Below are 24,197 nucleotides of genomic sequence, written 5' to 3' on the forward strand. Positions count from 1 at the left end.
ACCACAACCACCACAACGCAGCATGGGGACACACCAATCGAGATCCTAGGAGATAGACAACACTTCAGTCTCACAGCTCTCTCCCATTGAGGCTGACAGCATCCTCTGACTGAACTATAAAAGACAGCTGATTGACACACTGTGGCACTACTGTCCAGGTTTATAAGTGTCTCAGTCAGAGTCTCACTGGATATTATTTTGAAGACTGTTGGATCTTGGATACAGCCAGGGATGTGGGTGGGTGGTCTCTCCCACGGAGGGTATAGGGTGGGTGGGCAGTGGCACCCTCTGAGCCTGGCACTGCTGAGTGTGTGGTGCTGCCTGTGCCAGATGGGCATAGGGTCATGGGCACTGGCCGTGTCCGGTGATGAGAGTGTGCCAGTGGTCTCAGTCCCTGTGGTGTTATTTCCGACAGACACGGGCGCGGCCACTCAGGAAGGGGCCAGTGAAGGGGCCACGCCGGCCCCCACCTCAGAACACGAGGATGACAACTCCCTGGGCTACACAGGTACTGATACTACTGCTGTTTCCTGTTACTATGGTCAACTATTTCTACTGTGTGTGTGTGTGTGTGTGTGTGTGTGTGTGTGTGTGTGTGTGTGTGTGTGTGTGTGTGTGTGTGTGTGTGTGTGTGTGTGTGTGTTAAGGATAGGTTGGAGCTTTGGGAAAGTGAGTTCAGGAAGGGAATTGAAATCAGTTCATGAATAATTCGGAATTCATGAATTGCTCTTCAAATCATCCCCTGCATTGACTGAGTTAAATGTTTCCAATTGCTCTGTCATGTCCAGTCGTCTTTCTCCATTTCTTATTGCTACACATACTTTTCTGTCATAGGCTCTCTTGTCTTGAGATTTCAAATGTTCTCTCTCTCTCTATCCATCCATCTGTAAGTCTTTATGCTGCTCAAAGTTGTCTTTGTGAAACGTTAGTCATGCAAAATGTGAGGTTGGAGGAAATGATTACACTGGGTGAGGCACAATGGTGATTAACGGAAGGACGTGGGTTTGAACGTTTTAATCATGATGTTATTTTCTGCATAGCAACTGTCACTTTCATTCTAAACGTGGAGTGAATAAATGGCAGATCATATGAAACATGTTATGTCACACCTGGTACTGTATATAAACCTCCTATTCCCTATAGTAATCAGAGGGATTACAATATGCATTTTATGGGAAGATTTCAGTGCAGACATCTTCTATAGGGATTAAGAATTCCCCTGTTAGCTGTATACCATGTTAATACACAGAAAACGGAGAGTAACTGAATAAAGCAAACTGCCTGTGTCTCCCTCTGAGCTCCATCCCTACATAAAGGAAACGTAATAAAACATGTTGACCATGTTGTGAATATATCAGCAGAGACTACAGAATAAGTTCACATTCATGAGTACAGAAAGAGGAGAATTGTGGGAGACGTAGGCTCGGTGTGCTGACTGGTGTCTCCCAGGGCTAGAGGGCTCTGTGGGGAGATGAGGGATAGTACAAAAGCTGAAGAACATACGCACATTCAGCTACTTACCTCAGGTGCTGGAGTTGTAGGCAAACTCATAGAAAACAGACAGGAAAATGCTGCACACTGCTGCTCATGCTCCCAGGTGATATTTATTTACAACGTTTCGACCCTTAGGTCTTCATCAGGCATCCATATCCCAGGTGGGGGTGGAAGGTCCTACAGTTGAAGTCAGAAGTTTACATACACTTGGAGTCATTAAAACTCGTTTTTCAACCACTCCATCAATTTCTTGTTAACTATAGTTTTGGCAAGTTGGTTAGGACATCTACTTTGGACATGACACAAGTAATTTTTCCAACAATTGTTTACAGACAGATTATTTCACTTATAATTCCCTGTATCACAATTCCAGTGGATCAGAAGTTTACATACACTAAGTTGACTGTGCCTTTAAACAGCTTGGAAAATTCCAGAAAATTATGTCATGGCTTTAAAAGCGTCTGATAGGCTAATTGTCATAATTTGAGTCAATTGGAGGTGTACCTGTGGATGTATTTCAAGACCTGCTTTCAAACTCAGTGTGTCTTTGCTTGACATCATGGGAAAATCAAAATAAATCAACCAAGACCTATAAAACAATTGGGAGCAGCCATCATACTGCTCAGGAAGGAGACGTGTTCTGTCTCCTAGAGATTCTTTGGTGCGAAAAGTGCAAATCAATCCCAGAACAACAGCAAAGGACCTTGTGAAGATGCTAGAGGGAACAGGTACAAAAGTATCTATATCCACAGTAAAACGACTCCTATATCAACATAACCTGAAAGGGCGATCAGCAAGGAAGAAGCCACTGCTCCAAAATCGCCATAAAAAAGCCAGACTACGGTTTGCAACTGCACATGGGAACAAAGATCTGTCACGTCCTGACAATAGAAAGCCTTTATTTTCTATGGTAGAGTAGGTCAGGGCGTGACTAGGGGGGTTAGTCTAGTTTATATTTTCTATGTGGGGTTCTAGGTTTTCTTCTATGTTGGGGTTTTGGTATGATTCCCAATTAGAGGCAGCTGGCTATCGTTGTCTCTAATTGGGGATCATACTTAAGTAGCATTTTTTCCACCTGTGGGTTATGGGATATTGTTTATGTTTAGTTGCCTGTTAGCACTGCATTGTCGTCATGGTTCGTTTATTCTTTAATTTGTTTTGTATTAAGTTTCACTTTCATTAAAATATGTGGAACTCGACATACGCTGCGCCTTGGTCCGACCCTCATAATTACGAACAACTTGACAGAATATCCCATCACACCAGGACCAAGCAGCGTGCTACATTGGGGAAAATAAGTTGGAACTGGGAGGAAATAATGGAAGGACAGGAGATCCTTCCTTGGCAGGAGTCACAGCAGACGGAAGGAGATAATGGAGAACAGCGACGACACCAGGGTTCGCGGCCACGACGCAAGCCCAAGAAGCAGCCTAAATTTTTTGGGGGGAAGCACACGGAGTGGTCGGCGACGCTGAGGGGTGAGTCAGAGACCAAGGAGGAATATTGGGACAGATTGAGCAAGGAGTGGTCGGCGAAAGTTGAGGGGAGTGAACCAGAGACTGTCAGTGAGTTGAGGGAGAATGTGGAGAGAGAAATGAGAGAGTTATTGAATTGGTGGAGGATGCACGACATTTGCCCTAAGGAGCGCGTTATCGATTTAAAGCCACCTGAGTCAGCTCTCCGTACTCATCCTGAGAAGTGTGTTAAAGTTCTGGTACAAGTGATGCCGGCTATACGCACCAGGTCTCCAGTACGCCTTCACAGCCCAGTACGTCCTGTGCCAACTCCTCGTACTCACCGGTTGAAGAGTGTCATCGTTCCGGTACAATGTGTGCCGGTTCTACGCACCGTGTCTCCAGTGCGCCTCTACAGCCCGGTACGTCCTGTGCCAGCTGTGTTATTGAACCGGTACCATTGATGCCGGCTATACGCATCAGGTCTCCAGTACGTCTCCACAGTCCGGTACGTCCTGTGCCTGCTCCTCGCACTCTCCCTCAAGTGCGTCTTCCCAGTCAGGTACGTCCTGTGCCTGCTCCTCGCACTCTCCCTCAAGTGCGTGTCCCCAGTCCGGTGCCACCTGTACCGGCCCCACGCATCAGGCCTCCAGTGCCCCTCCCCAGTCCAGTACGTCCTGTGCCTTCTCCCCGCACTCGCCCTGAAGTGTGTGTCACTAGTCCGGTGCCACCTGTACCGGCCCCACGCATCAGGCCTCCAGTGCGCCTCCCCAGTCCAGTACGTCCTATTCCTGCTCCTCGCACTCTTCCTCAAGTGTGCCTTCCCAGTCAGGTACGTCCTGTGCCTGCTCCTCGCACTCGCCCTGAAGTGCGTGTCACCAGTCTGGCGCCACCTGTGCCGGCTACACGCATCAGGCCTCCAGTGCGCTTCCCCAGTCCAGAGCTTCCGGCGACGTTCACCAGTCCAGAGCTTCCGGCGACGTTCACCAGTCCAGAGCTTCCGGCGACGTTCCCCAGTCCAGAGCTTCCGGCGACTTTCCCCAGTCCAGAGCTTCCGGCGACGTTCCCCAGTCCAGAGCTTCCGGCGACGTTCCCCAGTCCAGAGCTTCCGGCGATGTTCCCCAGTCCAGAGCTTCCGGCGACGATTCCCAGTCTTGAACCTCCAACAACGTTCCACAGTCCGGAACCTCCTGAGACGGTCCACAGTCCCAGACCTCTTGAGACGGTCCACAGTCCGGAACCTCTTGAGACGGTCCACGGTCCGGAACCTCTTGAGACGGTCCACGGTCCGGAACCTCTTGAGACGGTCCATGGTCCGGAACCTCTTGAGACGGTCCACGGTCCGGAACCTCTTGAGATGGTCTACGGTCCGGAACCTCCTGAGACGGTCCACGGTCCGGAACCTCTTGAGATGGTCTACGGTCCGGAACCTCCTGAGACGGTCCACGGTCCGGAACCTCCAACTCCATGGCCGGTACCTTCCCCTGCGCCGATGCGCAGTCTGAGCACGGCGTCCAGTTCAGCTCCAAGGCCAGAGTCTTATTCTGCGTTGATGCCCAGTCCAGGCACAGTGGTCAGCCTGGGTCCATGGCTGGATCTGCAGGATGAGTGGGTTCTTTGTCCCACACCAGAGCCGCCACCGACACCAGACACCCACCCTAACCCTCCCTTTTTGTTTCAGGTTTTGCGGTCGGAGTCCGCATCTTTGGGGGGGGGGGGGGGGGGGGGTACTGTCACGTCCTGACAATAGAAAGCCTTTATTTTCTATGGTAGAGTAGGTCAGGATGTGACTAGGGGGGTTAGTCTAGTTTATATTTTCTATGTGGGGTTCTAGGTTGTTTTTTCTATGTTGGGGTTTTGGTATGATTCCCAGTTAGAGGCAGCTGGCTATCGTTGTCTCTAAAAAGCATTTTTTCCACCTGTGGGTTATGGGATATTGTTTATGTTTAGTTGCCTGTTAGCACTGCATTGTCGTCACATCACTTCACACATCACTTCCTGAAACAGGAGGTAAAATTAGTAATATGAAATGGGACGAACCTGAGGGACTGAGCTAACACACACACACACACACACACACACACACACACACACACACACACACACACACACACACACACACACACACACACACACACACACACACACACACACACACAGGGACATGGTCTGGAGCAGATTACAGATGAGGCGTGTGTTTGGTTTTTTTCTGGATCTTCTTCCTGACATGAGGGGAATAGAATAGTGTCTCCACTGTGTTGTCGCTGTGTGGGAGGAGCCCTGGTTTCACAATTCCCGTGGTGATTTACTGGACCTCACAGACAGCCTCTCTCAGCTCCAGGAAATCTTCTGCAGAAACAATAAGTTCAATATGAACTGCTAGAGCCATTACCAGGGTCCATCACTGTGTGTGGTGGAGAATAGGATAGGATCCCGAGAAGGAAAGGTTTTTGTACCCCAGTCAATTTGTGGATCACTGCCAGTGTCACAGATATAATCTAAAAATGATACAGCTTGCTATATCTGTATTGCTTCACAGTTTCTGTGCTCTATCTGTATTGCCTCACAGTTTCTGTGCCTTGACATACAGTACATGTACTAGCTAAAATCCACAGTTTCTGTGCCTTGACATACAGTACATGTACTAGCTAAATTCCACAGTTTCTGTGCCTTGACATACAGTACATGTACTAGCTAAAATCCACAGTTTCTGTGCCTTGACATACAGTACATGTACTAGCTAAAATCCACAGTTTCTGTGCCTTGACATACAGAACATGTACTAGCTAAATTCCACAGTTTCTGTGCCTTGACATACAGTACATGTACTAGCTAAAATCCACAGTTTCTGTGCCTTGACATACAGAACATGGACTAGCTAAATTCCACAGTTTCTGTATTGTTGTGTCACTATTGGATTGTAACTGAATACAAATCAGAGTTATATTTTGTCCTTTAAAAATCCTGTTTTTCCTGATTTATGTGAAGATTTAATCTGGAAAAATCATATAATTTCTACCTCGCTGCATATGGGTTCATGGCCAGGGTGGGGGGCATTTAAACATGTTTGAGTGCCCCCCTCATTAATCTGCTATAATGACAGTTCCAGGAGTTCATCTTTTATCTGGCCTTTTAATCCCATCTGTGCATGGAATGAGGGAAATCGATCTGGCCCAGCCAGGGAATTGGAAATGAAGCTATTAGGTGACCTAGGTGATACTTCAGTCTGCTGCTGATAGGACAGAGTGGGCTGCAACCAAGGACTTCATTTACACACAGCCTGCCTGGGTGGGACTGCAGATTAGTTTGACAGCTGCCACTTTTAACAGAAGTAAAAATGAAGTTCACCTTGTGAAGGCCGCACAGTAAAGTATAGGATCCTTTTTGTGGTTCACTGCTTTTATTTTTGCCATTGAACCCCCTTGCGATCATTGTGTCCTTGATGGAAAAACAAGTTCATTGATTAAGAGGTAATTCTCACCATGTGGCTGAGGTAAGTGGCTGATCACAGCGGAGGACAGAGGACATTGAGCTGAATGAGAGCAGGGTGATATCTGCCCCCAGGGTCCCTTACATTACTGTGTCCCCTCAGGGGGAGGATTCATTTCACTGTGACACCACTTCATACAGGGCCCCACTGAAGTATCATGTGGTCTGACCTTTGTGTTAAGGGTCTATCAGAGTACCAAATGTGTACTCGTACGCACAGCAGTGTATTGGACCGTTGGTTTTAATACTTTTCGAATTCTCAGTACATTTCCAAAAAGTTCTCCAACTGTCAACGCATTCAAAATGAATAGTATTGGAGACACGTTGTTTGGGAATTGTGGGGAGGTGTGTGTTCGGGCTGTGCATCCAGAGCCACGCTCTGTGCATTAGGGTTACTGGATATAAATTACACTTTACTCATAGTTGTAACACATATCTATCTAATATGAGCAGGTTGTATGTTCATTGTTACATGTCCACAGTTATAACTACTAGGATAATAACACAATGAACTTTCGTTGTATAATGCAGATTAGAATCTCTTGATATGTTGAAGAATGACTATAAAGCCTTTCTTATGAGCCTAATTGTCACTAAATTATAAATGCGCTTGGATTATCTCAAAATACCATAATATAACTTTCAATCTATAGCACGCTCTTGACCTGAAGTTTAGTTGGGTGTTAAGATAAGTGTTTTTTTATGCTCCTCCAACAGACTTGCTTATTACTCTCAGCACCCAGCCAGGCAGCCAGCCAGGCATCCAGCTCTCACAAATTGCTTCCTGAAATCAAAGTGGATTGCAAATGTATGTCCATAATAAATGAGAGCGAACGGTTTCAAAGCCGGTTTAAAGTTGCATGCTAAACCCCCAGCAGCACTTGCAGTATGTTAGCTCCCACACTGCACTGTAGTTGGCAGTGACAGACACCCAGACAGAGACGGGAGAGGAGACAGGTCTGTGGTTCTCCTGCTGTAACATGACAGGCTGAGCATAGAGCAGTCCATCTCAGATCATCTGCCCCCTCACTGTGGACAGCTACCACTGCGTCTGTCACACATCACAAAGGATGACAGCGATCACAGTGCCGCCTGACAATCTATTTATCAGTTTATGGAGATAAAGACACAGAGGAAAGTGAGGAAATTGAAGGTCGCCGCACTGCCACTGTTGATTGGGTGTAGAACAGAATTGGTCTAGACAGCCGCTATATTTCATATTCTCCCCATGCGTGTGACCCTCAATGTCTAGTGTCGGCCATTTACTGTAATGACCTATGGGCTGATAGGAAATAGAGTGCTGATGGTCTGAATGAGAGACAGTAGCTGCTTTTCTGACTGAATAGATGTAGATGGAGGATGACAGGCTAGGCAAGCCTTCTCCATCACTGTACTTCTCCACCCTTACCTTTCTGGATCTAATATTTTATTGCAAGTGATCAAGGTAAGGGCCCTGTGTCCTATGTTGTGTCCAAGAGGTCTGTGTTGGTATTCATGGTCCATGGTGGGTGGGTGGGTGGGGACCTTGCCTTGTTTATCCCTTATTGATGTGGGGGTGGAGTGGCTCTGTGCGGCTGGCTGGCTGCATGGGCCTGGCTGACAGCTTAACCATGAGAAAGATGGAGAGCTCTATTCTCTGTCCGTCCTCTCCTCCCGTTAAAGGCCCTGCTTTGGCCTTCAGTCCCCACCCTGCAAACCAATCAGCCTACCTGCCTGTGTCACCCCACCCACATACATTACACCAGAGCGCCGTTGCTACGGTGCTACGTCTCAACACCGTCACTCGCTCATGCTCATCAGTGTAAGTGCCCCTCATGATGCAAGGAGAGAGAGGGGTGTAGCCGTACGTGTGTAGTCAGCCGCTCTCTCTCACGTCCCACTCGATTCAGAGCGCCCATTTCCCCCCCAGAGCGACAACATAGCTGCAGAACTGACCTAGTCTAGAGGAGTGATCCCACTGCCTCTAACCTGTCACTGCTGTCCTGCAGAAGGCTTCCCCACAGCCTGCTTTCATAGGGCCACAGAGCCTGGATGGTGTTCCTGTTCCCTGTCCAATCTCTTTTCATCTCACTGATCCTCACAGCTTAATTTACCGCTGTCCCAGGAAATATCTCTAATAGCTATTCCACTCAGAGCTGGGCCAGCCTGATGCCGTCAAGAGGGGCTGGAGTGGATAAGACTGGGTAAAAGAAAGAGAGAGACATGGGGTTTGAAAAGAGAGAGAATGGGGTTAGATTATTCAAATCCAAATATCAGGTCAAAGTTGTCACGTTCCTGACCTGTTTTCTGTTAGTTTTTGTATGTGTTAGTTGGTCAGGACGTGAGTTTGGGTGGGCAGTCTATGTTTTCTGTTTCTATGTTGGTTTAAAGGGTGACCTAATATGGCTCTCAATTAGAGGCAGGTGTTTTTCATTTCCTCTGATTGAGAGTCATATTAAGGTAGGTGTTTTCACACTGTTTGTGGGTGGGTGGTTGTCTCCTGTGTCAGTGTTTGTATGTTACGCCACATGGGACTGTTCTCGGTTTGTTTGTACGTTCGGTCTTTTGTGTAGTCATTTTCCTGTTCGTGAGTTCTGCGTTGTATGTAAGTTCGCATGTCCAGGTTTGTCTACTCCGTTTTGTTGTTTTGTTAGTTTATAGTGAAGTTCGTGTTTTCGTCTTTTCTGTAAATAAATAATGTCAACTTCAGAAGCTGCGTTTTGGTTCAATCCATGCTCCTCCTCTTCGGATGAAGAGGAGGAGGAACACCGTTACAGAACCACCCACCAATCCAGAACCAAGCAGCGCAAGTTTGAGCAGCGGCCAAGAAATCAGGACTCATGGACTTGGGAGGAAGTATTGGAGGGAAAAGGACACTGGGCTCACATTGGGGAATATCGCCGCGCTCGTGAGGAGATGGAGGCAGCGAGAGCCCAAGAGCGGTGGTATGAGGAGGCAGCAAGGAGACGTGGCTGGAAGCCCGAGAAGAGACCCCAAAAATTTCTTGGGGGGGGGCTAAGAGGTAGTGGGCCGAGGGCAGGTAGGAAACCTGCGCCCACTTCCCAGGCTTACCGTGGAGAGCGGGAGTACGGGCAGACATCGTGTTACGCAGTAGAGCGCATGGTGTCTCCTGTACGTGTGCATAGCCCGGTGCGGGTTATTCCACCTCCCCGCACTGGTAGGGCTAGATTGGGCATTGAGCCAGGTGTCATGAGGCCGGCTCAACGCGTCTGGTCTCCAGTGCGTCTCCTCGGGCCGGCTTACATGGCACCAGCCTTACGCATGGTGTCCCCGGTTCGCCTACATAGCCCGGTGCGGGTTATTCCACCTCCCCGCACTGGTCGGGCGACGGGGAGCATTCAACCAGGTAAGGTTGGGCAGGCTCAATGCTCAAGGGAGCCAGTACGCTTGCACGGTCCGGTATTTCCGGCGCTACCTCCCCGCCCCAGCCCAGTACCACCAGTGCCTACATCACGCACCAGGCTTCCAGTGCGTTTTCAGAGCCCTGTTCCTCCTCCACGCACTCTTCCTATGGTGCGTTTCTCCAGCCCAGTGCCTCCAGTTCCGGCACCACGCACTAAGCCACCTGTGCGTCTCCAGAGCCCTGTACACACTGTTCCTTCTCCCCGTACTCGTCCTGATGTGCGTGCCCTCAGCCCGGTGCCACCAGTGCCGGTACCACGCACCAGGCAAATAGTACGCTTTGAGAGTCCAGTGTGCCCTGTCCCTGCTCCCCGCACTAGGCTTGAAGTGCGTGTCTCCAGTCCGGTGCCTCCAGTTCCGGCACCACGCACCAGGCCTACAGTGCGTCTCAGCCGGCCAGAGTCTGCCGTCTGCCCAACGGCGCCTGAACTGTCCGTCTGCCAAGCGCCGCATGAACTGCCCGTCTGTATTGAGCCTTCAAAGCCGCCCGTCTGCCATGAGCCTGCAAAGCCGCCCGTCTGCCATGAGCCTACAGAGCCTTCCGCCAGACTGGAGCCGCTAGAGCCTTCCGCCAGACAGGAGCCGCTAGAGCCTTCCGCCAGACAGGAGCAGCCAAAGCCTTCCGCCAGACAGGATCAGTCTGAGCCATCCGTCTCCGCAGCGCCATCTGAGCCATCCGTCTCCTCAGCGCCATCTGAGCCATCCGTCTCCCCAGCGCCGTCTGAGCCATCCGTCTGTCCCGAGCCATTAGAGCCGCCCGTCTGTCCCGAGCCGTCAGAGCCGTTAGTCAGTCAGGAGCCGCTAGAGCCATTCGTCAGACAGGATCTGCCAGAGCCGCCAACCAGACAGGATCTGCCAGAGCCGCCAACCAGACAGGATCTGCCAGAGCCGTCAGCGAGCCATGAGCGTCCAGAGCCGTCAGCCAACCATGAGCTGTCCCTCAGTCCAGAGCTGCCATGTATCCAGAACTGCCCCTCAGTCCAGAGCTGTCTCTCTGTCCGGAGCTGCCCTTCAGTCCGGAGTTGCCCCTCTATCCTGAGCTACCTCTCTATCCTGAGCTACCTCTCTATCCTGAGCTACCTCTCTATCCTGACCTACCTATCTGTCCTGAGCTACCTTGTCCCGGAGCTGTCCCTTATTTTGATGTTACCCGGTATATTAGGTGGGTGGAGTAAGAGGGTGGTCATTCTGAGGGAGAGACGTAAGCTGGGATTGACTATGGTGGGGTGGGGACCTCGCCCAGAGCCTGAGCCACCACCGTGGTCAGATGCCCACCCTGACCCTCCCCTAGACTTTGTGCTGGTGCGCCCGGAGTTCGCACCTTAAGGGGGGGGTTATGTCACGTTCCTGACCTGTTTTCTGTTAGTTTTTGTATGTGTTAGTTGGTCAGGACGTGAGTTTGGGTGGGCAGTCTATGTTTTCTGTTTCTATGTTGGTTTAAAGGGTGACCTAATATGGCTCTCAATTAGAGGCAGGTGTTTTTCATTTCCTCTGATTGAGAGTCATATTAAGGTAGGTGTTTTCACACTGTTTGTGGGTGGGTGGTTGTCTCCTGTGTCAGTGTTTGTATGTTACGCCACATGGGACTGTTCTCGGTTTGTTTGTACGTTCGGTCTTTTGTGTAGTCATTTTCCTGTTCGTGAGTTCTGCGTTGTATGTAAGTTCGCATGTCCAGGTTTGTCTACTCCGTTTTGTTGTTTTGTTAGTTTATAGTGAAGTTCGTGTTTTCGTCTTTTCTGTAAATAAATAATGTCAACTTCAGAAGCTGCGTTTTGGTTCAATCCATGCTCCTCCTCTTCGGATGAAGAGGAGGAGGAACACCGTTACAAAAGTATTGGTCACGTACATAGTTTAACAGATGTCATAGCATGTGTAGCAAAATGCTTGTGTTACTAGCTCCTAACAGTGCAGTAAAAATGTCAAACAGGTACACAAATAATCATCAAAAAGAAAATCCATGTTTGAGGTTTGATTAGAGGAATTAGATCGGTTTCATGGCTGATGTTATGATTCTCATGGAAGGAAAATACTAAAGTGGGTGGGATTTTGCTAAGTGCTAATAACCAGCCACGCCTTCTGCCCTCCCTAACACCCCTCTCATATCCAAACAGAGAGACTCCTGGATAATCACAGTGTTTTTTTGCCTACAATGTAAATAGGCTACAATCTGCACCAGCTGTGGGGAGAGAGAGAGGGAGGAGGGAGGCTGAGGGGGGAGGAGGAGGGCGTTTAATGCCTCCCTTTGTATTGTGCCTGGATGTCCATATGGTGTCTTCATGACTGTCAGGCAGGTGCATTTTTAATTACCCAAATTGAAGGGTACAGCTTGTAATATTAAGCAAAGTAATCCGGTGATGAGGAATAGGCACTCTTTGTCCATATTGTTCTTAGTGCATGACTGTCACTGCTGATTTCATTAGCTAGGTAGTTGCCATGGGTGGCATGTTCGTTCCCTGCCCTGTGTGGCCGTGTCTTCTCCTCTACCAAGATCTCCACTCTGACACAATGGAGAGGATTGTGGGGTGGGAGAGGATACCGCCTGTAGCCTCATCCTTAGCGTGAAGGTGTGCTGGTTGTATATTACATTACATTACATTATCTGATAAACTGGGTGGTTCGAGCCCTGAATGCTGATTGGCTGACAGCCATGGTATATCAGACCGAATACCACGGGTATGACAAAACATTTATTTTTATTGCTCTAATTACATTGGTAACCAGTTTATAATAGCAGTAAGGCCCCAACATTTTTGGGGGGTGTATGTCCAATATAGCACGGCTAAGGGCTGTATCCAGACACTCCACATTGTGTTGTGATAAGAACAGCCCTTAGCTGTGGTACATTGGACATATACCACATCCGCTCTGGCCTTATTGCTTAATTATAGTATAGTATGGTATAGTATATTTTTATACTATACTATTTTTATATATAGTATAAGTTTGTTATAGTAAAATAAAGTGTAATATATCATAGTATATATATTTTTTTACCTTTATTTAATTAGGCAAGTCAGTTAAGAACAAATTCTTACTTACAATGACAGCCTACCCCAGCCAATTGCGCGCCGCCCTATTGGACTCCCGATCACGGCTGGTTGTGATATAGCCCGGGATTGAACCAGGGTCTGTAGTGACGCCCCTTGCACTGAGATGCAGTGCCTTAGACCGCTGCCCCACTCGGGAGCCAAGTATAGTATAGTAAAATATATAATATTATAGTATAGTATATTATATTATATTGTATTATAGTATAGTAAAGTATATTATAGTATAGCATAGTATATTATAGTAACGTTTTTACAGTTTATTACAGTTTAGTATATTGAAGTCTATTATAGTATAGTAAAGTATATTATAGTATAGTATTGTATTGCATAGTATATTATAGTATAGGGGTTGGTGTGGTGAGGCAGATGAGGCATGTGTTAGATCCCTGGCTGGCAGCAGTGAGACACAAGGAAGCCTCCAGAGACTGTAAAGATAGGCCCTGCCTCCCCAGGTTAGTACATCCATGAATGGACTGTACAGGTGCAAGTATACACCCACACACCTGAGCCAGGTGTGTATTATGCAGGTAACACTGCTAATGGAGTCATCAGGGAGCCCCTTTCACACAGACTCACAGCTACATGGAAACAGTGCTGTACAAGTTGGCTGTAGAAATAGCACTCAAAGCTCTCTGCCAGTATATGTGACAGTAAAGGACATAGTAAAGCTCTGAGAGTACGGGGTGTATCAGCCAGGGCTGGGGTCAATTTGAATTGAAGGCAGTCAATTCAGGAAGTGATTTCAATTTAAAATTTAAAATGTAAAAACATTTTAAATAAAAAGCTTCTACTCCTCAGTTTATTGAGAAGTCATTCAAAATAAATGCAGTTTTTTTAAATGGTGAAGTGTTATTTAAGTTTACTTAAATTGACTGCCTTCAATTCGAATTGACCCCAGCCTTGGGTATACGTAACTTGTCTGAAGTCCCAGCAGTCGGAGCACATGTCTGCTTAGCCTCCTGGTCAAAAGGGCCTGTTTATGAGTCCACACACACCCTTCAGCTCTCCTCTGCCTTAAAGCTAGCTTTACAGGAGAGATGAGTCCCATAACTGATAGCTTTATGATTAGGACAACTGTTACTCATTTGAATGGATACTGTATGTATGACTCGCAGGGCACGTCTTGTGCTAGGCTCAGATGAACACTGTACTGTATGTCTATGGCTCTCTGTCTGAGTGCTCTTGGGATGTAGGAGTGCTGGGAGAGGGGTGTCAGTGGTCACTGGCTGGGGTTCAGCAGATCTCTGTGTGACAGAGAAGGGGGTAGTCTGTAAATCTGAGCAGCACCTGTTCTCAGGACATTGGCACGTGGTGTGAGGTCAACAGCACCAGATCTCCCATCGATCATATTTATTACGTTCATCACAGCGCCAGTTTGTTTTGGCAGCTGATCGCACCGGGGAGAGAGAGAAGAGGCGTTCTATTTGAGAAATGGAGGGAATGCTTTTAGCATGAATCACTGTGTTGTGTTGTCCTCTGCTCTGGGTCCATAGAGAGAGATCAGTCACTGTGGTTGGTCCCAGCCTTCCCTCAAACCATTCCCACAACCACTGAACAATGATATTATAAGTATGCAATTGGAAACTTTCAAGGAGCAGTATACAATCAATTGTAAAATCACAAAAAGGAAATGTCGCTTTCATTTCCCTTACTGTGGTAGCATAGGTTATTGATGTCATTTTGTTTTATATAATGGAAGAGACTTATAGATTTTTTTATGAAACCATGAGAAAACAAACACCATAAGGCAACAAAGTGAGTGGTTTGAATATTTGCTTTAGATCTCAAAAGATCAAGGTACACATTTGAGTTCCTTGGTCATTTGGAGGATAATGTGTCCCTAACCATTCATTGGTCATTTTGACTGGGGGTAGCTGAAGGGCATTCATCAAAAGGAAGGTACCCACTGGGCACAGACGTCAATTCAATGTCTATTTCACTTTGGCTCAACATCATTTTATTGAAATTACGTGGAAACAACGTTGATACAACCAGTGTGTGTGCCCAGTGGGTAATATTAGGCCTGTCCTCCTAGTGGACACATTGAGAACGTGTCTTTATCCAACTGACCTTGACAAGCAATGGCTATGCCGCCGCACTCACAACATTTTAGTGTATCTTATCAAGGCTAGTTGATTGAAAACCGAGGCTGAATTTAAAAAGTATACTGCATACCTTCATTTCTGCCCACACAGAACAGGTAGAGCATGAGTCAGCAATAGCAGATAAATAACCTCATTGAGCACCAGCATTGTTTGCACACACACACTCCGTGTCCTCACCCCAGGGTGTAGACTACCCTGACAACCTCATCATGAAGTTGTGGAGTTTTGTCTGCATAATGATGACTTCTCCTCCTCCCCCTTCTCCTCCTCTCCTCCTTCTCCTTCTCCTCCTCTCCCTTCTCCCCATTCTCCTCCTCTCCCTTCTCCTCCTCCCCTTTTACTGCCAATTCTCCTCGTCCCTCACCACATGGCCACTTCTCTGCTTTTCAATTCAATTTCAATTCAATTTAAGGGGCTTTATTGGCATGGGAAACATATGTTTACATTGGAAAAGCAAGTGAACTAGATAATTGTCACGGCAGCCTTCCCTCTCTTCACTAAAAGAGGGGGTGAAACAGGGATCAGACCAACACGCAGCGTAGCCAGTGCTCAACATGTTTAATTAAACAAAAAACAGTGAACACTTACAACGAACAAAAAATAACAAAGTGTGGCAAACCGAAACACTCCTATCTGGTGCAGAACACAAACACAGAGACAGGAAACAACCACCCACAATCCCCAACACAAAACAAGCCACCTATATATGATTCTCAATCAGGGACAACGATTGACAGCTGTCTCTGATTGAGAACCATATTAGGCTGGACACAGAAACAGACAAACTAGACACACAACATAGAATTCCCACCCAGCTCACGTCCTGACCAACACTAAACAAGCAAAACACATAAGAACTATGGTCAGGACGTGACAGTACCCCCCCCCCTGAGGTGCGGACTCCGAACGCACCCCTAAAACTCAAGGGCAGGGTCTGGGTGGGCATCTGTCCGCGGTGGCGGCTCCGGCGGTGGACGAGGACACCACTCCACCACTGTCTTTGTCCCCCTCCTTAGCGTCCTTTGAGTGGCGACCCTCGCCCCCGACCATGGTCCAGGAACCTTCACCAAGGCCCCTCCTAAATATAGACAACTCAGGACAGAGGGGTAGCTCAGGACAGAGGGGTAGCTCAGGACAGAGGGGTAGCTCAGGACAGAGGGGTAGCTCAGGACAGAGAGGTAGCTCAGGACAGAGAGGTAGCTCAGGACAGAGGGGCAACTCCGGACTGAAGGACAGCTCCGGACAGAGATGCAGCTCATGACTGGAAGGCAGCTCATGACTGGAGGGCAGCTCATGACTGGAGGGCAGCTCATGACTGGAAGGCAGCTCATGACTGGAAGGCAGCTCATGACTGGAGGGCAGCTCATGACTGGAGGGCAGCTCATGACTGGAGGGCAGCTCATGACTGGAGGGCAGCTCATGACTGGAGGGCAGCTCATGACTGGAGGGCAGCTCATGACTGGAGGGCAGCTCATGACTGGCGGGCAGCTCATGACTGGCTGGCGGCTCTGGCAGCTCCTGACTGGCTGGTGGCTCTGGCGGCCCCTGACTGGCTGGCGGCTCTGGCGGCCCCTGACTGGCTGGCGGCTCTGGCGGCCCCTGACTGGCTGGCGGCTCTGGCGGCCCCTGACTGGCTGGCGGCTCTGGCGGCCCCTGACTGGCTGGCGGCTCTGGCGGCCCCTGACTGGCTGGCGGCTCTGGCGGCCCCTGACTGGCTGGCGGCTCTGGCGGCCCCTGACTGGCTGGCGGCTCTAGCGGCTCCTGACTGACGAACGGCTCTGACGGCTCGGGACAGACGGGCGGCTCTAACGGCTCGGGACAGACGGACGGCTCAGATGGCGCTGGGCAGACGGACGGCTCAGATGGCGCTGGGCAGACGGACAGCTCAGATGGCGCTGTGCAGACGGACGGCTCAGATGGCGCTGGGCAGACGGACGGCTCAGATGGCGCTGGGCAGACGGATGGCTCAGATGGCGCTGGGCAGACGGATGGCTCAGATGGCGCTGGGCAGACGGATGGCTCAGACGGCGCTGAGCAGACGAGCAGTGCAGGCGGGGTTGGGCAGACGGCCGACTCTGACCTACTGAGGCGCACAGTAGGCCTGGTGCGTGGTGCCGGAACTGGTGGCACCGGACTGGAGACACGCACCTCAAGGCTAGTGCGGGGAGCAGGAACAGGGCACACTGGTTTCTCAAAGCGCACTATAGGCCTGGTGCGTGGTGCCGGAACTGGTGGTACCGGACTGAGGGCACGCACCTCAGGGCGAGTGCGGGGAGAAGGAACAGGGCTCTGGAGACGCACAGGAGGCTTGGTGCGTGGTGCCGGAACTGGTGGTACTGGGCTGGAGACACGCACCACAGGGAGAGTGCGTGGAGGAGGAACAGGGCTCTGGAGACGCACAGGAAGCCTAGTGCGTGGTGTAGGCACTGATGGTACTGGGCTGGGGCGGGAAGGTGGCGCCGGATATACCGGACCGTGCAGGCGTACTGGCTCCCTTGAGCACTGAGCCTGCCCAACCTTACCTGGTTGAATGCTCCCCGTAGCCCGACCAATGCGGGGAGGTGGAATAACCCGCACTGGGCTGTGTAGGCGAACCGGGAACACCATGCGTAAGGCTGGTGCCATGTACACCAGCCCGAGGAGACGTACTGGAGGCCAGATATGTTGAGCCGGCTTCATGGCACTTGGCTCAATGCTCAATTTAGCCCGGCCAGTGCGGGGAGGTGGAATAACCCGCACCGGGCTATGCACACGTACAGGAGACACCGTGCGCTCTTCCGCATAACACGGTGTCTGCTTGTACTCCCGCTCTCCACGGTAAGCATGGGAAGTGGGCGCAGGTCTCCTACCTGACTTCGCCACACTACCCTTTAGCCCCCCCCCCCCCCCCCCCCCCCCAAGAAATGTTTGGGATTTCTTCTCGGGCTTCCTGGCCAGCCGTGTTCCCTCATAACACCGGTTCCCCTTCTCAGCTGCTTTCGCTCTCCTAGATGCCTCCACCTGTTCCCATGGAAGGCGATCCTTACCAGCCAGGATCTCCTCCCATGTGTAGCAACCCTTTCCGTCCAATACGTCCTCCCAAGTCTATTTCTCCTGGTCCCGCTGCTGCTGCTGCTGCCGTTGCTGCCCGTTGCTACGCTGCTTGGTCCGGGTTTGGTGGGTGGTTCTGTCACGGCAGCCTTCCCTCTCTTCACTAAAAGAGGGGGTGAAACAGGGATCGGACCAACACGCAGCGTAGCCAGTGCTCAACATGTTTAATTAAACAAAAAACAGTGAACACTTACAACGAACAAAAAATAACAAAGTGTGGCAAACCGAAACAGTCCTATCTGGTGCAGAACACAAACACAGAGACAGGAAACAACCACCCACAATCCCCAACACAAAACAAGCCATCTATATATGATTCTCAATCAGGGACAACGATTGACAGCTGTCTCTGATTGAGAACCATATTAGGCTGGACACAGAAACAGACAAACTAGACACACAACATAGAATTCCCACCCAGCTCACGTCCTGACCAACACTAAACAAGCAAAACACATAAGAACTATGGTCAGGACGTGACAATAATAAACAAAAGTGAAATAAATAATAAAAAATGAACAGTAAACATTACACTCACAAAAGTTCCAAAATAATAAAGACATTTCAAATATCATATCATGTATAGTTGAAGTCGGAAGTTTACATACACCTTAGCTAAATATATTTAAACTCAGTTTTTCACAATTCCTGACATTTAATCCTAGTAAAACCCCCCTGTCTTAGATCAGTTAGGATCACCACTTTATTTTAATTATGTGATTAATAGTTGAGAGAATTATTTATTTCAGCTTTTATATATTTCATCACATTCCCAGTGAGTCAGAAGTTTACATACACTCAATTAGTATTTGGTAGCATTGCCTTTAAATTGTTTAACTTGAGTCAAACATTTTGGGTAGCCTTCCACAAGCTTCCCACAATAATTTGGGTGAATTTTGGCCCATTCCTCCTGACAGAGCTGGTGTAACTGAGTCAGGTTTGTAGGCCTCCTTGCTCGAATACGCTTTTTCAGTTCTGCCCACAAATGTTCTATAGGATTGAGGTCAGGGCTTTGTGATGGCCACTCCAATACCTTGACTTTGTTGTCCTTAAGCCATTATGCCACAACTTTGGAAGTATGCTTGGGGTCATTGTCCATTTGGAAGACCCATTTGCGACCAAGCTTTATTTTCCTGACTGATGTGTTGAGATGTTGCTTCAATACATCCACATAATTTTCATTCCTCATGATGACATCTATTTTGTGAAGTGCACCAGTCACTCCTGCAGCAAAGCACCCCCACAACATGATGCTGCCACCCCCGTGCTTTACGGTTGGGATGGTGTTCTTCGGCTTGCAAGCATCCCCCTTTTTCCTCCAAACATAACGATGGTCATTATGGCCAAACAGTTCTATTTTTGTTTCATCAGACCAGGGTACGATATTTGTCCTCATGTGCAGTTGCAAACCGTAGTCTGGCTTTTTTTATGGCGGTTTTGGAGCAGTGGCTTCTTCCTTGCTGAGCAGCTTTTCAGGTTATGTCGATATAGGAGTCGTTTTACTGTGGATATAGATACTTTTGTACCTGTTCCCTCCAGCATCTTCACAAGGTCCTTTGCTGTTGTTCTGGGATTGATTTGCACTTTTCGCACCAAAGTATGTTCATCTCTAAGAGACAGAACGCATCTCCTTCCTGAGCGGTATGACGGCTGCGTCATCCCATGGTGTTTATACTTGTGCACTATTGTTTGTACAAATGAACGTGATACCTTCAGGCGTTTGGAAATTGCTCCCAGGGATGAACCAGACTTGTGGAGGTCTACAATTATTTTTGTAATTTTTTGTGGAGGTCTTGGCTGATTTCTTTTGATTTTCCCATGATGTCAAGCAAAGACGCACTGAGTTTGAAGGTAGGCCTTGAAATACACCAACAGGTACACCTCCAATTGACTCATATGATGTCAATTAGCCTATCAGAAGCTTCTAAAGCCATGACATCATGACATCAAACTTCTGACCCACTGGAATTGTGATACAGTGAAATAATCTGTCTGTAAACAATTGTTGGAAAAATTACTTGTGTCATGTCCAAAGTAGATGTCCTAACCGACTTGCCAAAACTATAGTTTGTTAACAAGAAGTTTGTGGAGTGGTTGAAAAACGAGTTTTAATGACTCCAACCTAAGTGTATGTAAACTTCTGACTTCAACTGTACTATTATTATGTTATAACAATGTGCAAACAGTGAAAGTACAAAAGGGAAAATAACATAAATATGGGTTGTATTTAGAATGATGTTTGTTCTTCACTGGTTGTCCTTTTCTTGTGGCAACAGGTCACAAATATTGCTGCTGTGATTGCACACTGTGGTATTTCACACAATAGACCTGGGAGTTTATCCCCCAAAAAATTGTTTTTTAAATTCTTTGTTGGTCTGTGTAATCTGACGGAAATTTGTGTCTCTAATATGGTCATACATTACATTTGGAAAGAGGTTAGGAAGTGCAGCTCGGTTTCCAACTCATTTTGTTGGCAATGTGCACATAGCCTGTCTTCCCTTGAGAGCCAGGTCTGCCTTCGGCAGCCATTCTCAATTGCAAGGCTATGCTCACTGAGTCTGTACATAATCAAAGATTTGCTTAGTTTTGGGTCAGGCACAGTGGTCAGGTATTCTGCCTCTGTGTACTCTCTGTTTAGGGCCAAATAGCATTCTAGTTTGCTCTGGTGTTTTTGTAAATTCTTTCCAATGTGTCAAGTAAATATATTTTTGTTTCTCATGATTTGGTTGGATCTAATTGTGTCGTTGTCCTGGGGCTCTTTGGGGTCTGTTTATGTTTGTGAACAGAGCCCCAGGACCAGCTTGCTTAGGGGACTCTTCTGCAGGTTCATCTCTCTGTTATGGCAGGTTTGGGAATCGCTTCCTTTTAGGTGGTTGTAGGATTGAATTGCTCTTTTCTGGATTTTGATCATTTGCGCATATCGGCCTAATTCTACTCTGCATGCATTATTTGGTGTTTTACGTTGTACACAGGGGATATTTTTGCAGAATTCTGCATGCAGAGTCTCAATTTGGTGTTTGTCCCATTTTGTGAATTCTTGGTTGGTGAGCGGACCCCAGACCTCACAACCATAAAGGGCAATGGGTTCTTTAACTAATTCAAGTATTTTTAGCCAGATCCTAATTTGTATGCTGAATTTTAAGTTCCTTTTGATGGCATAGAAGGCCCTCTCAGATCATTCACAGCTTTGTGGAAGTTACCTGTGGCACTCATGTTTAGGCCAAGGTATGTATAGTTTTTTGTGTGCTCTAGGGCAATGGTGTCTAGATGGAATTTGTATTCGTGGTCCTGGCAACTGGACCTTCTTTGGATGACCATTATTTTTGTCTTACTGAGATTTACTTTCAGGGTCCAGGTCTGACAGAATCTGTGCAGAAGATCTAGGTGCTGCTGTAGGCCCTCCTTGGTTGGGGACAGAAGCACCAGATCATCAGCAAACAGTAGACATTTGACTTCAGATTCTAGTAGGCTGGATGCTGCAGACTGTTCTAGTGCCCTCGCTAATTCGTATATATACATATTTAAGAGGGTGGGGCTTAAGCTGCATCCCTGTCTCACCCCCCGGCCCTGTGGAAAGAAATGTGTGTTCTTTGCCAATTTTAACTACACACTTGTTGTTTGTGTACATACATTTTATAATGTCCTAAGTTTTTCCCCCAACATCACTTTCCATCAATGTGTATAGCAGACCCTCATGCCAAATTGAGTCAAAAGCTTTTTTTAATTCACAAAGCATGATAAGACTTTGCCTTTGTTTTGGTTTATTTGTTTGTCAATTAGGGTGTTCAATTAGAATACGTGGTCTGTCGTATGATAATTTGGTAAAAAGCCAATTTGACATTTGCTCAGTACATTGTTTTGACTGATGATATGTACGAGTCTGCTGTTAATGATAATGCAGAGAATTTTCCCAAGGTTGCTGTTGGAAGTGTCCCCCAGGAGTTATTGGGGTCAAATTTGTCTCCACTTTTGTCTCCAAATGCTAAGAGTGTGCAAAGACGTCATCAAGTCAAAGGGTGGCTACTTTGAAGAATCTCAAATGTAAAATATATTTACATTTTTGTAATCCTTTTTGGTTATTACATGATTCTGTATATGTTATTTTATAGTTTTGATGTCTTCACTATTATTCTACAATGTAGAAAATAGTAAAAATAGAGAACAACCCTTGAATGAGTACAAGCGTCCAAACTTTTGACTGGTACTATAGGTAGCACACATGAGGACATTTTTCTCTGTTGAGATCATTTCCTTATTCATTTTTAGCCAGATGTAAAATGTTCCTGTTTTGACTAATTTAATAGAGTAGGTTAGGTCTGCTCTATACCAAATTAGCATACCCACTGAGTCTCTTCCCTGTTTCACACCAGGTAGTTTGGTGGATGGGACTACCAGCTCTCTGTAACCTAGAGGGCAACCAGTAGGTCCGTCTCCTTTATACCATGTTTCTTGTAGGATGACAATGTCTGTATTTCCAATTTCTTTGATGAAGTCTGGGATCCTGCTCTTTAGGCCAAAGGCAGATTACCTCAGACCTTGTATATTCCAGTAGGAGATAGTAAAAGGTTTGTGTTCCTTAGTGTCTAGTGTTATTGTTTGTGTGATTTAGGCCGGGGCCGTCACAGTAGGTGTGAGCAGAGTATGTTCTCTCTCTCTCTCTTTCCTCCTCTTCCAACCTTCTCCCCCAACCCCTCTTCATCATCACATGGCTATAATCTCTCTCACTCTCTCTTTCTCTCTCCTTCTCTCTCTATTCCTTTCAGTCTGCTGGCCTGGCAGGAAACTCAGCTCTTTTGTCACAGATTTAAGATGTCAACGTTTCCTAAATTGTCTTTACATTTTTCTGACAATCTGGTAAAATGAATAACAATGCTCAGCTTTATCACAGGCTTCCAAAGCTAATCTATTCTTTAGCCCAATGTGCTGTAAAATCCATCTTTATAGTGAGATTATAAAATAATGATTTGCTGGCAGACATTAAAGAACATTTTGCCTGACAAAAAAAACCAGTAATTTGGTGTTGCTGCTACAGCAACCTGTTTCTATGTGTCAGCATATTTAGTAATTACAAATTCCTTGACTGTTACAAAGTACTGAAAAGAACAGAACACTGGTAATTGATGAAGCATCAATGTAACTAAGAGGTAAATGACCAACGTTGTGACATCATTCACCATGAGGAAACTGGGTTTGTTTTTCTCATAGAGCTCCGCTGCTGGTCTTGTTTTTGCCCAGCAGCTTGCTGATTGGCTGAGGATTGGCTGATTGGCTGAGGAGGCCATTGTGACGAAGGTCCAATAGAGGTGAAGACAAAAAGCATCGTTGGCTCAGTTACTGCTCTCCCTCTTTCTCTGTCATTAAAACCTCTCCAGCCACTAAACCGATCAATTAAACATGAAAACACAATGCTACTTGTTTCTGCCACCATGCTTCTCTATGAGGGAGAGAGAGAGGAGAGAGAGAGGAGAGAGGGGACAGGAGCAGGACGTCGGTCATTCAGCAAGCTGTGACATGACAAAGAGAGGAGAGAGAGTCCCAGGGAGAGTCAGAGGAGACACAGTTGTTTCTTGTCAGCCTGTTCTGCCAGTGCAGCCGTGCATGACAACACACAAATTGGCTACCATGGACTAGAGTTCAGTCACAGTGGAAAAGTGGAGCATATCAATCCGTAATGTTGAATACCTTTATTCAGTACCCGGGCAGTGTCTCGTAGTATTCATAACTCACACCGCGCTATGCACAATTGTATTCCTGATGCGTGAAACTAAATCTCTCCTTAGTGAGACACAAAAGTCTTATGAATATACAAATACAGACGATAAACAAATGACAGGGCCTGTAGTCTGGCCACAATAACATCTTACGTCAAAATAAAATAGCAGGAGATGTACAGGAGACTGACTGTGTTTTGTTGTTGTTGCCAGGACCTTCCATGATAGCAGGCTTATTTGAATCATTCTCCACAGGCCATATTGGTGCTGATGCTAAACAGAACCTAATGTGAGACCCATCAAAATACCCTGGGAGAGGGGGATTCAGTCTGCGCAGGCAAGCGGAAAAGCAACAGCCTGTTTATCACCCTACCCCTCATTGTGCTCTTAACCTCACTGTGG

General features: G+C 47.4%; 1 protein-coding gene across 1 annotated transcript in view; it reads left to right on the forward strand.

Annotated features, from left to right (window-relative positions):
- The first annotated feature begins 330 nt into the window (after window positions 1-330).
- Window positions 331-24,197, forward strand: part of LOC120018973 (roundabout homolog 1-like) — a 415,988-nt gene continuing 392,121 nt past the window's right edge. Inside the window, exon 1 of the mRNA XM_038962182.1 lies at window positions 331-508. Within this exon, the coding sequence (XP_038818110.1) occupies window positions 331-508 (178 nt within the window). The remainder of the gene's footprint in view (window positions 509-24,197) is intronic.

This window comes from Salvelinus namaycush, chromosome 23 (assembly GCF_016432855.1).
Source record: "Salvelinus namaycush isolate Seneca chromosome 23, SaNama_1.0, whole genome shotgun sequence".
Taxonomy (NCBI): domain Eukaryota; kingdom Metazoa; phylum Chordata; class Actinopteri; order Salmoniformes; family Salmonidae; genus Salvelinus; species Salvelinus namaycush.